At 47.3% G+C, this 15,238-nt stretch overlaps 1 protein-coding gene across 3 annotated transcripts; it reads right to left on the bottom strand.

The window, feature by feature from the left end:
* Positions 1 to 1,793: 1,793 nt before the first annotated feature.
* ORAI2 (ORAI calcium release-activated calcium modulator 2) lies at positions 1,794 to 15,075 on the bottom strand. Of its 3 annotated transcripts, XM_067309480.1 has the most exons (4): positions 14,062 to 14,079; positions 12,315 to 12,360; positions 9,309 to 9,549; positions 1,794 to 3,495 (listed from the first exon to the last, which is right to left on the bottom strand). In XM_067309480.1, exons 3-4 carry the CDS (start codon positions 9,534 to 9,536, stop codon positions 2,950 to 2,952), a joined length of 774 nt encoding a protein of 257 aa, XP_067165581.1. In that variant the 5' UTR covers positions 9,537 to 9,549; positions 12,315 to 12,360; positions 14,062 to 14,079; the 3' UTR covers positions 1,794 to 2,949. The 3 variants fall into 3 exon arrangements, with proteins under 3 accessions (XP_067165581.1, XP_013813720.1, XP_067165582.1); XM_013958266.2 differs by lacking the exons at positions 9,309 to 9,549; positions 14,062 to 14,079 and adding an exon at positions 14,634 to 15,075; XM_067309481.1 differs by lacking the exon at positions 9,309 to 9,549 and having other exon boundaries at positions 14,062 to 14,118.
* Between the last annotated feature and the right edge of the window lie 163 nt (positions 15,076 to 15,238).

The raw sequence follows: 15,238 nt of genomic DNA, 5'->3' as shown, positions 1-15,238 counted from the left end.
GGCAAACACGGACGTGACGTGACGCACTGCCAGGTCTGCTGGGACACGAGCAGCAGCGTGGACGGAAAGGCATCTCCGTGCTTCACTGACGGGAATCCTGCTGACAGCCACGGGGGCAGCAGCAGGAGCAAGGAGGCTTTTCTGGCACCGTGGCACAGAAACAACTGTCTGGACAAGCACAGCGTCCCTGCTCCTTTAGGGATTAATTCCCATTTCTGTTGCTCGCCGATACCACAGACGATCTTTCTGCAACACAAGGCTGGACCCAAACAGCAGTGAAGGAGTAAGCAAGATTGAGAGGCAGAAGCAAGAAAAGGCAGCACTATTCTCGGGAAAGACAAGAGGAGTTACAGCCGGAAGGTGATGGGCAGACTAGAAAGATCCCTGACGCCAGAGCCAAGGAGCAAAAATTCTCCCATGGGCTTTCGAAGGAAAGGAGAACTCTGTGCCCAGAGAGACGGTAGAAACAGCCGTGAACAAAAGCAGGGGAAAAAGGCATGATTATGCTGTTTTAAGTGTATTCACCCTTGGGAAACTATATCAAACTGTACCCCAGATTCCCCGCTGGAGTAAGGCAATCCCTCTCCAGTCACAGATCTGCTGCCTTGAGACTATCTTGAATCCGATCCCAGCAAAGTCTTACCAAGTTATTCTAGAAAAATCAAAGCACAGCCTCTGCTGCATTTCTCCATTTGCTGAAGTTTATTATATTTGCAGTGAATTGAGTGACCAATTCGGCTGTTTCGAAGTGAGCTGCATTGTTTTCACAGCACTGTGAAACTCGATTTTTTTTAATTACAAAAACAGCTCACTACTTTCTCTACAACTGATTTCAAACCTCCTGGGCTCCACCGCGAACACACGTAGTCCTATTATTACTCGTGTGATAGGAGAGTGCAAAGTACAGACAACAGATTCGTCCTGTCTGGTCTGGCTCTGGTCTCACATTAGGAACTGCATTGGTAAAGGAGCCTACATATGTAATACTTGGCAGAAAACTCAACTCTGATTTTATTATATAAACCTTTAATTTTTATTGTGGTAAAAAAGAGACAGAAGGGAGAAAGGGCAGATTCCTGGGGACACCAAATGAATTTCATGACCACCCACTTCCTGGAGGACACTCGGTTTTTGTATATGAGCACAAGCAGTACAGACGAGGCATCTAGCACACAAAAACTATTTTCTTTGCTGCAGATTGGCCAATATGGCACATGCCAACTGAGGCAAGAACAACAGATGAAAGCCACAGACACGGCGCTAAGCAACTTGGTCGGCAAAGATCAAACTCACATGTAAACAAGAGAGATTAGAGCTGGGGTCCCAAGGCCCGCCTCAGAGAGAAACATAGGGATAGTCTCTCCCGTTGCACTGGGATTTACACGTACTCTCCACTCTGGGAAGCTGCAATGTAATATACTGACATTAGATTTCTTAAATCCCGGTAGAATAAAGGACCAGGGTTAAATAGAACATTATAAACACCCTTCATGATTTTAGAAATCTGTAAGGCCTGAGAGACTGTAAAACTGTGATGTTCAAGTGCAGAGCAGGGCCAAGAAAACGTGCTTACACTTCTTTCAGTGCTATGTGTCAGAAAGCCTTACCTTTCCTTAAAAGAGCTGATGGCTGCAAAACACTTTTCCCTCTATAAAGTTACCATAAATCATAAAATCATTTTTACAGAAGTTTTCACCGAAAAGGATGCTAATAGAATTTACAAACTTTCCTTGCTAAGCAGTACAGACACGCAAGGGTCATTTTCTCTGCTGCTGAAAAAAAGCCAGCTCAAATGAAATGTGATAGCTCTTTAATGGCATACAGCTCTCCCACTGGATCCAGCTCCATCAGACTTATCATTACAACTCCAGGTTCCACCAGAGGAGTTGTTTGCTTTGGTGGGGGAGAAGGAAATGTTCGTTTTCTGCGGGCTAATGCTACAACTGACAATCAAAAGTGATGAAATACACAGAGTTGGGGCTCGTCCTCTCCAGCAAACCTGGCTAGCAAGAGACATTGCACCAGTACATAAATGAAGATGACACAGCAACAGATTTCCACAGTATGCTATATGCTATTACTCCTCACCTCCTTGAAACGTGCTTTTCTAATCCTTCAGAGTTCTATGTCTCATTAAATTCCTTGCCACTGTTCTGTTTTAAGAATGTCCTTGTTAAAATTAAAACACCTGTAAGCCTTCCCTGGGCACTCTTGCCTTGTATTGGAAAGATCACATGGTCTTGGCATTCGTTCAGTCTAAGACCACAGATGCTGCTGAAGCAAGCAAGACAGAACTTCCCAGCCTCCTGCAATCTGAAATTCTACCTCCCCAGCTGTAAAAATATAGTAAGGAATAGCAAGAAAAGAAAGTAAAAGCTAAGGCTGATTTCTTTCTGGTTTCCTATTTCTGGAACACCCATTTTGGAACAAAGGTGGTGAACACGCACAGTTTCTATTGTGCTTTCTTGAACGTCCTCAGGTCAACTAAAGATACCATCATTAACCAGCTCAGCTCTAGAAAGAAGCTGCCAGTTAAGTGCTGCTGCACTGACAGCCAGGGAGGTCTGACACATAAGACAGGTCCTACACACGCACACTGGCTTTTTAGACAGCTGATGCAGTTTTACACTTGGCAAGAGAATGTTGCATTCGTAAAAAATGTAGGTATTTGGCTACTTGTACCAACGTTAAGGTAGATAAAGTTTTGGCCTTTAACTCCATGGCAGTGTCTATTTAAATATACAAGTGTGTAGGACCAGAAACAGGCCAGAGACCACAGCATCTGAAACAGCACTAGAACCCACAGCTACATATGGCAGGCAATTAGCATTTAGATATTTAAGCCTCAAAACAATCCATCACCGGTGTGTCTCGCCAACTAGCAAAACAAGGATTTTGCTCTTAGCCCCAGCTAAGTGGATTTGCTGGAAGCAGCCCTCTGCCTCTCTGTCACACTACCTGCATGCCTCTGTCATGCCCGTCTAACTGCACTTTCAGTTTGTGAAGCTCTTCAATCTCCCGGTTGTGGCGCTCTGTTTTGTGCCGCACCAAAGACCGGTAGAAGTGAATGGTGAAGACAACAAAGATCAGACCCACTGGGACCATGATGATGGTGGAGACCAGGGCTGCCTGCCAACCCGCGTGGCCGCTGGGCTTCTGGATGGTAGTGGTGTCATTTTTCAGGATGGAGTCCACAGGCAGAAATTTTATCCAGCACAGAAGCACAACTTCTGCAAGGAAAAGGAGGATTCCCAAGACTGTGGAGAAGCCCCATGCCAGCTCTATGTAGGGATGCATGCGCTCATGTGGGGACTCGCTGATGGAGTTCAGGTTGTGGATGTTGCTCACTGCTTCCACGTTAGGCAGAATGCAGGTGCTGATGAGCAGGGCAAAGAGATGAACTGCCACTAGCACTGTTGTGCAGGCACTGAAAGCGATCAGCAGCATCTGGGGGTACTTGTACTGCATTTCCAGCTGCACCTCCACCATGGCAACCTGGGGGGAAAGGAACAAAAAAAAAAAACCCTGTCAACAGCTGCTAGTTTTCTTATTCTCCTCTTTGCAACGCTTTCATCCAGGAAAGCATCTTTATTCAGGAAAAGCGCCTAAGGTTAAGTACACACTTAAATGCTTTCAGAACAGCAGCCCAAAGAGATCATTCCTGTTCCCCGTGAAGACGTACGCGCAGTCTGCAGCTTGGCCTTTCTCAAGGCTTATGAGCTATTTCTGCACTGTAGTTTTCTGAAATAACAGCTCTCTCCTTGCAACCATGAGCCATACGAACTGCATCAAACCAAGCACACAACAGAAGGAACCCACGAGGCAACAAGTGTAGCTTGGAGGCAGCTGACAGCCTGCGAGCCCTCCCGCCCATCACATGTTCCTCTTCTGCTCACCACTAGCGATTGCAATGCAGGAAGTTTCAACCTGAGCGTAAAGAAACTCAACTTGAGCATAAACAAAAGCAAAAGCAGCAGATCTTCTGGCCAGCTACCACAAAGGTTATGCTACCTCCCATGGGAGGCATGCAAGCGTCTTTATAGCTTAAGTTATTCCATAGTTAAAATAGCTGCCTTCTATTCTTGGAACATCTCAAGTCCTTTTTATTACAAATATGCCCAGATACAAGTTATTTATATCCCAAAATTTCTCCCTCGAGATCTAATACCTTACTGATATATTCAACAGAAGTGGACAGTTACTGGTGTATGGGTGTGTTCAACAGCTCCACTAAATAGCTTTTTTTCCAGAAATAGACTCGTATCAAGTCACTAAAGCTATTTATTTTGTATGCACAGTGTGGATTTTTTTTTAATCAAGTAAAACTTAATAAACAGAATAAGTGCAAGAGAGCAAGGAACTCTACTGATGTGAGAACAGCAGTCCTTGTACAGGTTTGTAACTGGTTTAGTATAAGAAATTGGAAAATTATTGAACCTATCCATGAAATAAAATAGTTAACACAAGTACTTCCTGGGGCTAGGTTGTGAAGTGTCCCACCTCGAAGAGTTGCAAAAACCTTCTGCTAAGAGAAGCTACAAATACAGTTGACAAGAACATCAGACATTCCCCTCTACTAACTCTCTAGTGGCTTGCTCGGATCTGCAGCTGCCCTTAGCCATTTGCACAGACAGTAAAATAAAGCCTGTCAATAGGCAAAACCCCTGGCGATCCCAGGCACCTTGCTGTTCTAGTGCAGCAAAGCCTGTTGCATGTGTTAAGAGAAGGAGAAGCTGATGTTTGCCCACCTGCCTCAGGCTGGCGCCTCTCAAAACTATCATGAGAAGGTAAAGTCAGAACAAAGAGCTTGATTCCGGGAGGCAGAGATAGATTTTGCAGAAGAGACGCATCATTTCTTTATCCAGCCTTCATATAAGACGAGGATTGCGCAGCTATTTCAGTCTTAGCATAATAATCCGCATCATTCAGTCTGGCATTGCTTGCTGATAATATTATTTAGGCAGTGGACAATACGGGATACGCTCATGTTCTCACTGTTGGTGGCTCTGAAGATGCTTAGAAGGGGGATGGAACCAGTGCCTGCGTTGGCATGACTACCATCTTATCTACACTTACTTTGCAACCATCGGCAGCCCAAATGAGGGTATCGCAGTCGAGCCTGGACACATCTATTAGCAACCAACACTTAAAATTTGGATGGCAAATAGTCAGTCTCTGTGTGTCTAGATTTTATACCTACACCAGCTCTTTAGGACATTAGAGACACCAAAAGTATAAGTGGGCGGTGCTTAGACATTCCCTACCTTTTCTTCAGGTTATAAAGTTTTTTGTAGGATTCTTGTTTGCACTTTAGAGGGGTCCTTATCACATAGTGGAGAAATAAATGCAGGATTGGCTTCATCACCTCTTGCAAGCAAGGTCCATTTAATTGGGACGCATGCCACACTGCCTTGCCCATGTTCTCTTTGCAGCTCCCTGTGCATTGATTCAAGGAGGAGATGAGACTTACTCACTGCTGTCCTGTTCTGTACAACATGTTTGTACAGTGCTGTGACTGTCAGCCACACCATATCAGATGGGAAAAGCTATAGGTGAACTGTTCACTCCTGGGTGCTGTAACACCCAGAGACCTAGCATTCAGCAAGCCGAATAGAAATTGTACCCGCATGTTCAATTTATAGCTTTATATTAAAGCTGAAAGCCCGGCTGATGTCAACATATCAATTTCTATTTGTTATCCTTCACATGAGCAGCACTTTTCAGCTAATTGGATGTTTCCTCCCAGACTAACCTAATCCCCAGGGCTAGCTTCAGCTGCGCAATGTGATGAATTTTTAACACTGACTGATGGCTCAGTAAGAGGTATTTCAGGGAAAAACATCAACAATCCAGATAGGGCAACACGGCAGCAAAACAATTCATTTAACCAAAACAGGTACTGGAAAGGTGAGTGAGCTCTTACCACTTTACCCCATGACATATCATGTCATTCTCTGACCGGGATAAGAGAAAGAGGACAAGCTGACATAACCCATTTAAAAATCATTAAATATGCTGCTTAGCCTGTAAAACTATTAATATGTCATGTTTGATACAATTATACTCTTCTGTGATAACAGCCCCTTTTATTTTAACCTGCTCCCAGAAGCTGAGATATCAAGGGCTTGACTTTGCAGGGCACTAAAGCACTCTGCTGTGTAGCTGAGTATTTCAGCACAGACTTAATTTTAAGCTGGAGAATTGCACTATTGAACTCAATGCTCACAGGTTTGCTAATGGATCATGTGCTCAGAACAGTTTAGAATTAAACTGCAATTAAATTACATGCAATTATGTTTTTTTTTTTTCAGATCAGAATAGTCCCCAGATTGTCCACAACAAAGATGATGCTCATCTTGAGAAATTTAGACCAGGACTGACAATATCAGGCAAGAGGATGACAAATGGCTTAACATAAAACATTACATTCACACAGATGGTTTGGCAGCCTGTAATAAATATCAGTCCAGTAGATCTGTTGGAATTTTTTTTTTTTTTTTTTAAATATCAAACATACCTATCCTGAAGCATTTGGACAAATGCTGAGAAGGCTGGTGAGCAGGAATAGCTCTTATCCCCACCAGGAAAATGATTGAGGAGGTTTATGAAGCTCTCTCTAAAATAAATTTAGTACTTCTGAAAAATGCTAAACTAAGAGTGTTAGGAACTTATCTGCTTCATCTGAAGTCTTCCCTGGACAAATCCAACAGCCACAGCGACCTACCCACCTCCAAACAGACCTGGAACTAGAATGCAACCACATCCTTCTGATCTGCCCATCTCCCTGCCAGAAATACCAAAGATAGCATCAAGTAATGAGGAAGGTTTGTATTATTCTACAGCCTGTCCAGAAGGAGCTGGATCAAAGCCACTGCCTGTTGATTAAATAGCCATCAGCTAGTAATAATTTTCGGCCAATATGGAACTGGCTTGAATCAAACACATTGGCAGGGAGGTAAATAAAGCACCAGCCAAGCCTTGTATAACATTTATTGACATAGTTAAATGCACATAAGACTTCAGGGAAACTGTTTAACTCTAAATAACTGCTCTACTTTCATCAATAGCCAAATAGATGCTCTTATTAGAGCAAAGTAAACACCTGCTTACTAAATACCTGTCTATCAAATTGCCAGTGAAGAAAAAAAAACAGGTAGCAAAGGATAAATAGATCACCTTTCACTGGAAGGCCCAATATGATCAGCTGGGGAAAGGTTTATTAATAAACAGAATGCCAGCATTGCAATATTTTCATTTCTGAGGACTACCCATTTCAGGTGTACTTAATATGTTAAGTTGGTGATCTAAAATTAACACTGCTCGCACCCATTTGGTTATTTGATTTGAATTTTAAACAGTTTAAAAGGAAATCAGGAGCAGTCCCTGGCACCAGCTCTGGAGTCCACTACCGTCAGACCGAAAAACCCAGTGGTAAAGGAATCCTTTAACAACCGATCAAGTAACGTGAAGTAAAACAGATAACCGTAGCAGATAGCTACACGTGTCATAAATAGAAGTTACATGGTTTAGTTTGTACTTTTGCTGAAAAACATTCAGTTACTTTCTGCTCTGCGAGTTGAGAACAAATGCTTTGTTTTCAGATACGTTTGAGCCCTGCAACGCGGGTAGGCTCCAAGCTTTTGTGGTGTGCCAGGGATGCCAGCCGACAACACACCCAGGCACGGACATCTGCTCCCTAATCGCGCTGCCTAGGTAAAGCAAAGCTCACAACACTATAGGATTCTCTCTATATTCATTTATTAATCATGCTAAAAGAGGACAACCACAAATAATTAGCACAGAGCTCAAGTAACCTAGAGGCACAGACAGCCAAGACGTGAACTGCTTTTCAGAATAAGAAAGCTTGCAAGTCTGAAAAAAAGCCTTCAGGAGACTACTCGACCTTTTTAAAATGAGAAGGTACCTTCTGCCTGTTTTAGCACATACAACTTGGTTACAAACCAACATATGTTGCAAGAACTGTTTTACAAGCATCCCATGCATGCAGTCAGCGAGGAAAAAGGAATCGCAAAGGAACCAGACACCCTTTCTCCCTTGCAGGCTGCCACCACTTAACTCCCTGCTTACATTTTTGCAACTTCTGTCCCAAAAAACACGCTTGTCACCCAAAACAGAATTCACCATCATAACGTTATAGACAACTCATGTTCGGGGAAGCAGGGAGAGAACAAGGGCAAAAGAGAGCTGAAATAAAACAATAAAAGCTGTCTGAAAAGCTCCCAAGATCTTTCTCTCTCCCTCAATGCTCCTGAACTTCAGGATATGACCCCTTTGCATCATCTCCCGCTCTCGCACCCTGCCCTCTGCAAGCGTGCACTCAGCAGCCGGCCTCAGAAACAAACCACCGCTGCCCGTTTCCTGAGCGGGAAACCTCCCTGAAACAGGTTTCAATTCTCACTCGCAATGTGCAGGACCAGAGGGAAGATCAGAAAGTTCATCCTGTCGCAGCATGTCAGTGTCGTGCTAATGCCACAGCTAAGACAGGCTTGAACGCTTGGCTGCTGATGGTCCATGCTGTTTATTTGCTTGCTGCCTGACGTGGTTTTGACCGATGCAAATAACTTCCCGATAACACCCAAGTGCTGCACCCAAGGAAAGCAACTACTAGGGATTATTTCCAATAGACAGCACTGACAAAAATATACCAGGTTTGGCTCTCTTGAGGCTACACAATCCTCTCAAGTCCAGCCCTGGTGTCCGAGCGTGCAGAGCCTCTCGCGCAGGCCCTCATAACACACCCCAGGATATAACACGATCTCTCAGTTCACGCTATGCAAACCTCTCTCCGGCAGACCGTGACCCAGCCTCCACCTTATTTTAAGACAGTGCAACCTGAAAAAAATGCATGCAGAAATTAAGATAATATTTAGAACTACAGCAACCACAGGGTGCAGAGGAGCTCCATGAGCAAGTGCAACCTCATGCAAAGGCAGCCAGTGACATTTGGCCTCAGGGCCAAAGGAGAGCCCGGCTCCTATTTGTTTAGCAATACTGATGCAGCACTTTGGACCACTGGCAGGTAAGGGACCAGTATTTTACAGGGCTGATTTGGGAGTGCGTGGGTTGATCGTTAGGCAGCTCGTGTATCCATCCCGCTTTGAGAGAGACGACCTCAAACTTTTCAACAGCAGCCAAACAGAAACCCACAGACAGATGCCTCCTACCTTTTCAGAAAATAACAGTACATCCTCCTTCTTCACAGGAAGGAAACAACACTGATTAACAGATGATTTTACAGAACCCAAACTTTCACAATCCAAAAAGTGTTTTCTGTGAAATAAACCTACCATGGCAAATCCAGAGAGCAGAGCAGAGGTTCTGCTGGAAGCTTTGAGCTTGGCTCGACTCAGGTACAGTTTTCTCCATGAAAGAGCCTGAACGGAGTGGTGATTTGATGTGACCAATTCCAGATAGCTGCGTCGGACCCAGTCCCGATAATCCATGCCTTTTGTGCCAGGTTCAGAGCAACAAGCAGGAGTGGAAGGATCCACCGGAACATTTAATTCAGAACTCATGATGAAAGAAATGCTAAGGAAATAAAATAGTCATATTCAAAAGGAGGTACCAGAAAGAACAAGTATCAACTACTGGTATACAAGAGACTGGAGGACTAGTCTAGCGAAGGGATAGGATAGAAAAAAAAGTTATGTTTAAAAAGGTTACTTTCAGTCAGTAGATAAAAGATGGACCAAATCATATCAACTTGAGACACACAAAACAGACAAAGGACCATCTGTAAATGCTAAAAACGACCATGAGAACTAGCAAAGATTCCACGAGTAAGCCTGGGAACTGTTCCAGTATGAATTCAGGAAGGTTGCACAATCTGACTTTTCATTTCAAAGCTGGCATTGGCTTAAGTTGCAACTTTCCCCTTTAATGCCCCAAAATACTTATCCTTCTTGCCTATAAATATTTTTTTTGCATAAAGATTTTGCATATTTTTGCAAATATTTTTTGCATTTTTTTGTATCTTTATGCAAAAAAAAAGACAATCTTACCATTTTGTTTTAAGCTGACAGTTTAATTTCATACTGCATCATGGACCAGATCCAATGCATCTTGTTAGAGCACCAAAGTAACTCTAGCAAACGTGTTTAGAGAATCACTCTTTTTTTTTTTTTTTTAAACTTCAAAATCAGGGTTTTCAGTTAAACCATCATTCATCATAGCGGAGCTCAGATGGGCACAGTTCTACTCCAACACTGAAAAGTCACACAGCTGAATGCTGCATAGGGCTAACAAACAAATTTGCCAAGCTCCTGCAGTGGAAAGTTAAATTTCTTAAACCACTCACACCCACACTCCACTTATCAGCCACATCTGACCACTAATGGCATTCCATTGCTTCCATCAGTGTGTCTTAGCACGAGGAAAGAAAAACACAATTCCAAGGGGAAAAGCAGCCTTCCTTCTAGGAGTTTTGGTGTCCTCAGATTCAAGAGGCTGCACTGAAAGACGTGAGAATGCAGCAAGACATTATCGGGTGGTTAATGCCATAGCTGTCAGCGCAGGCGAGCTCTAGATCCAAACCGAGCCCCTCCTTACACCACCACCGAGTCATGCGGTTGCCCGAAGGACTCCCGTTAACTCAGTGTCACCCCCAGACACAGAACAGAATTTGGGTTATATTTTGAGCAAGAATTTGTCAACTCTGACAAACATCTGAAACCGACAATCTAATTTCCCGTCTGCCGAAAAACGGAAACAGTGATTTTCCGATTAGTCCTCACACCCGCAAGCCTACCGCTGACCTCCCTGGCAGTGACAGGCAGCAACGTCACAGTCGCATCACACGGGACCTCTAGGGCTATAAATACTTACCAGCTCCTTGAAGGCACAGATGTACGCAGAGAATCATGCATGGGGCAGCACTAATTAGTCTCAGCACTACGCTTCGAGGGCACAAGCACCTTGCTGTTAGTTTGACACGAGCTCGAGCCCTGCCTGCATCCCCCCTGCTCCAGCCAGCTCGCCATACACGCAGGCCATATGGTGACCGAGATGACAGCTAATAAACCAATGTTTGCCGCGAGATTTGAGGAAGTGGCAAAGATAAAAGGGCACCAACTGTCCACGACTCCAAACGTTATTTTTAAAAAGGAACAAGGTTGTTCCAGGCACAGTAACCCAGATTAGACTGCAGCAGCAAATAAAGGAAAGCATCACAGATGGTAAGATTTTGTCCCTCCCAAGCGTTGCTCTTCCATGAACTTTCAGATTTTGACCCCCTCAGACATAAGGATGAGGGTGAGAGCACAAGACCACTCTTCGAGGCAGTTTTTGATAAGGGGATCATTACAGTCCCTGCAGCACTTGGGTGTTATCGGGAAGTTATTTGCATCGGTCAAAACCACGTCAGGGAGCAAGCAAATAAACAGCATGGACCATCAGCAGCCAAGCGTTCAAGCCTGTCTTAGCTGTGGCATTAGCACGACACTGACATGCTGCGACAGGATGAACTTTCTGATCTTCCCTCTGGTCCTGCACATTGCGAGTGAGAATTGAAACCTGTTTCAGGGAGGTTTCCCGCTCAGGAAACGGGCAGCGGTGGTTTGTTTCTGAGGCCGGCTGCTGAGTGCACGCTCGCAGAGGGCAGGGTGCGAGAGGCCCAGAGCGGCTCCTGAATTGCTGAGGAACTAAGAGCTTTCAAATTAGTTGAGGGGAAAAAAAAATCTGTTTGTAAGCATAGAAGACAAAGGTTGTTTATAAGAAGACCCCAAGGATCACAACAGTACAAAACAGAACACAGTAACAGAGAGAAACCTCCCTGCTTGCTCTGCATTTCCAGAAAAGGCAAGAATTGCTTATTTTTCGGGGGGTGGGGGGAGGAGGGGGGAACTATCCCCAGGCCTGCCGCAGGGAACGGAGCAGCAGCGCTCTGTGAGCAGCGAGATTATGAAGCTCTGTTTCCTGTGACAACATCCTGTGTGGATTCTCCGATGCCTAGTGTGGGGTGAATTTACTAACTTTGTCCTTCGTTAGGACACTGAGGGCCTCTACCCTTCCACTTATTTTCACAAAACGCGTAGGAACGTAGCATTTTTGAAACGTCAACGCCTCGGACAAATTCCACTGAAAAGGCAAATGGGTTCAGAAGCTCCAGAGGGAGAGCGAGAGCACCCAATCACATCTGCGTGTTTCCTTTGGAAAATAAGCCAGAAATACCACAAGGATGAACTTTCACCCTAGAGCAGCTCAAGGGATGTTCCCAAAGAAGTAAACAGAACTTCAGAATAAAATCCATAAACACAAATTTAGCCCAAACAAGCAATAGCATGTGACAGACTCACCTTGCTGACTACAGACATGGAGGGGCTGGGTGAAGGGCTCCGAGGGCTGAAACACAAGACCAAACAAAGGTTTTATATGCACAGTTACCTTAAGCAGCTTTACTCCAGAAGTACTCTTGAGCCAGGCATCTGTGTCGGGGAGAGTTATTCTGGAGATTTCATGCTCCTGACTTGCAGTTTTAGAGTTCAGGACACTGGCTCTTACAGAAACATGAACCTTCCTATGGAGCTTTATGGTACAGCATCAGCACAGGGATGTTAAGCTTTGGCCTGAGAATCAGGACTTCCCCAGGAGACCTCTTCCCCAGCTTAACAGTCATCCCTGCTGTGTCTTCACTCACTTCTGTTGCACCACCAATGCATTTGACCCCACTTCATTTCATGCCACGGAAGATGGAAAGCTCTCCGCGAGCGCTACCTAGTATTGATCTGGTTATTCTCCCCAGCACTGGCCATCACAGCAGGGAAAGGCTTTGCCACCTTAGCTCTCAGCTGGCTCTGCACAGATGCAAGCGCACATGCAGGGATTTCTTCACAGCAGGCGATGAAGCAAATACCCGGGCTGAGATATGCGTATCCCCCTCCCACCTCCAGCATCCCCGGACGCCTCAGCCCGCAGAACGCTGTCTCAGCGGCGCGATCAGCTCCTCTGCGCGGCTTCGGGACTCCAGATCCCTCCCCTCATACCCGGTTTCTTCCCCATGCCCTGGCCACCAGCCTGAGATCGCTAAGCATATTTGCACTATCATCTTTCTCCCCTGAGTAACAGCATTCAAGACCCCACACGCCATGGCTGAGCCTAAGCCCTAAGCCCAGCACACCGCCTGCCTCCGCTGTCTCTGGGCCCCCTTTGCTATAGGGCAAAGGAAGATCCTAACGCGGTGCCGAGCTGGAATCGCAGTCCAGGGGAGGCTCCCGCTGGGCCTGGGGCAAACACGGCCCCGAGAAGCGGCTCCCAGCAGGCCAGAGCAGACCCCTGCCTGAGGGAGCACCATTCCCTGCACGTGCTTCCCCCACATCCCTTCCCCCAAAACCAAGGTTTCACATCCCCCAAACGTGGTTTTCTTCCTCCCTCTCCTTCTCCATCCCGCAGGCAAGATGCGGATCCCTTCCCTCAGGGGAAGCTCTTCCCGTGCCCCCTTCGGACCAGGGAGCACCCCTGGGATCTCACACCCCCAGGCAGGATGTGACCCCCCACAGCTGAGGTTCCCTCTCCAACAGGGCATCTCAGGCAGGGGACCCCCACGCAGGACGGGACCTCCTTGCCTCCCCGCCCCCCTCCACGGCTGGTATCTTACTCGCAGGGCATCTCCTGAGCAGAGGATTTCTCCTCCTCCTTCCCAGCCACTCCCGACACACCTCAGGCAGGATGTGACCCCCCCACGGCTGGGGACTCCCCTCCAACAGCACCTTGAAAAAAAATGACCCCCCCAGGCCACATGCAGCCCCCTTACAGCCGGGACCCCCCCCCCCCCCCCGTGAGGGGACCTTCCCCGAGCAGAGCCAGCCCCCGACGGCAGCCAAGGATCGCCCACAGCTCCCCGGGCAGGACGGGACCCCCCGCTCCCCGCACGCCAGTCGAGGCAGGGGCCCCCCGGCCCGGGCAGGGGACCCGCTCAGCCCCAGCGCCAGCCCCAGCGGCGGGACCGACCCCCCCGCCCGGGGGGATGCAGCCCCCCGGAGGCGGCCCGCGCCGCGCCCCCGCGCCGCGCCGCACCGCACCGCGGCGGGCGGGCCCCCGGCTCACCGCGCCGGCTGCCGGCGGCCGCGCCGCGCCGCCCCCTCCGCTGGCCTCGCTCGGCGCCCCGGGAGCCGCCGCCGCCGCCGCCCGGGAGCCGGAGCCGCCTCCGCCGCTGCTGCCACGGCAACGCCGGGCACCCGCCACGTGACGCCCAGGAAATGCGGGGGCGGCCCCGCCCGCGCCACGTGACCGCCCGCTCATTGGGCCGCGGCGGCGGCGCCCGCCCCTAGCGGCGGGGGGGCGGGGCTGCGAGGCCACGCCCCCACCCCCGCTGTGCAGCGCCGAGCACCGCGGAGCCGGGCCGACACGGGAGCACCGGGGCAACGGCGCTCGGGGCGGCCCCTACCAGCGCACAGCCGCAGGAAGAAAATCAGGCCTGCGGCTCCATAGACTCACGGTCTGACTGGAAAATAAATAAATAAACAAACAAACAAATCCCAGCACTCTGATAAAAACGTCACCCCCGGCCGGACCTTGCATCTCCAAGTCTTTCCACAGAGAAGGTGTTGGCTCAATGAGATCGAAATGTGCTTTTATTCGATTATGAATTATATATACACCAACAAGTCATCACTTACATAAGTCCAAAAGGCAGCGCGGACTTGTGCCTCTGCTGAGCTGCAATAACCTCTGGCTGAAGTACAAAAAAGACGACTCTCTTTGTAAATTAGGGCTATCAAAGCCAGACTGCCATCTCCCTGCATTCCTCCTTTATTGACTCAGCAGGAAATCCTGTATAAACCCAGCAAAAGAGCAAGGATAGCAATAGACTTATGGGAAAGAGGAAGGAGTTCCTCCCCTGAACACAAGATAAGATGCTGCAGGGCAGCACAATGCATCAGCTTTATCGCAAAGTAAGCCCATCCTCCTAAATTCGTTTCTGTTTGGGGAGAAAAAGATAAATAGAGGAAAACAATCCCTAAAAAACTTATCTTATTAAAGAGACAAATGCACTTGTTATCTTAAGCATGCCTTTAACCTTTGAGGCTGCAAATACCTCTTCTCGGTTACAGCGGTTACAGCGCTAACACTGCTGTCTCCTGGGGGCTCGTGTGCGAATGAACACACATGGAAATGGAGCAGCAGCAAACTTAGCCCCTGAAGATTAGTTCCTCCTTTAGAGGAAGGAGAGGGACTCCTTTAGGAAAGAATCCAGAGCAAGAACCCAACTTAAGCAGGTCAC

Source organism: Apteryx mantelli, chromosome 22, assembly GCF_036417845.1.
Source record: "Apteryx mantelli isolate bAptMan1 chromosome 22, bAptMan1.hap1, whole genome shotgun sequence".
NCBI lineage: Eukaryota > Metazoa > Chordata > Aves > Apterygiformes > Apterygidae > Apteryx > Apteryx mantelli.
Note: the sequence above shows the minus strand (reverse complement) of the source record. Positions and strands in the feature narration are given on the sequence as shown.

Excerpts from the sequence above, each read along its gene's own strand:
- ORAI2 (XM_067309480.1), bottom strand. The coding sequence starts at position 9,536 with ATGAGTTCTGAATTAAATGTTCCGGTGGATCCTTCCACTCCTGCTTGT. Across the intron at positions 3,496-9,308 it reads TGCTCTCTGGATTTGCCATG|GTTGCCATGGTGGAGGTGCA; the intron begins GTAGGTTTATTT and ends CTTTCCCCCCAG.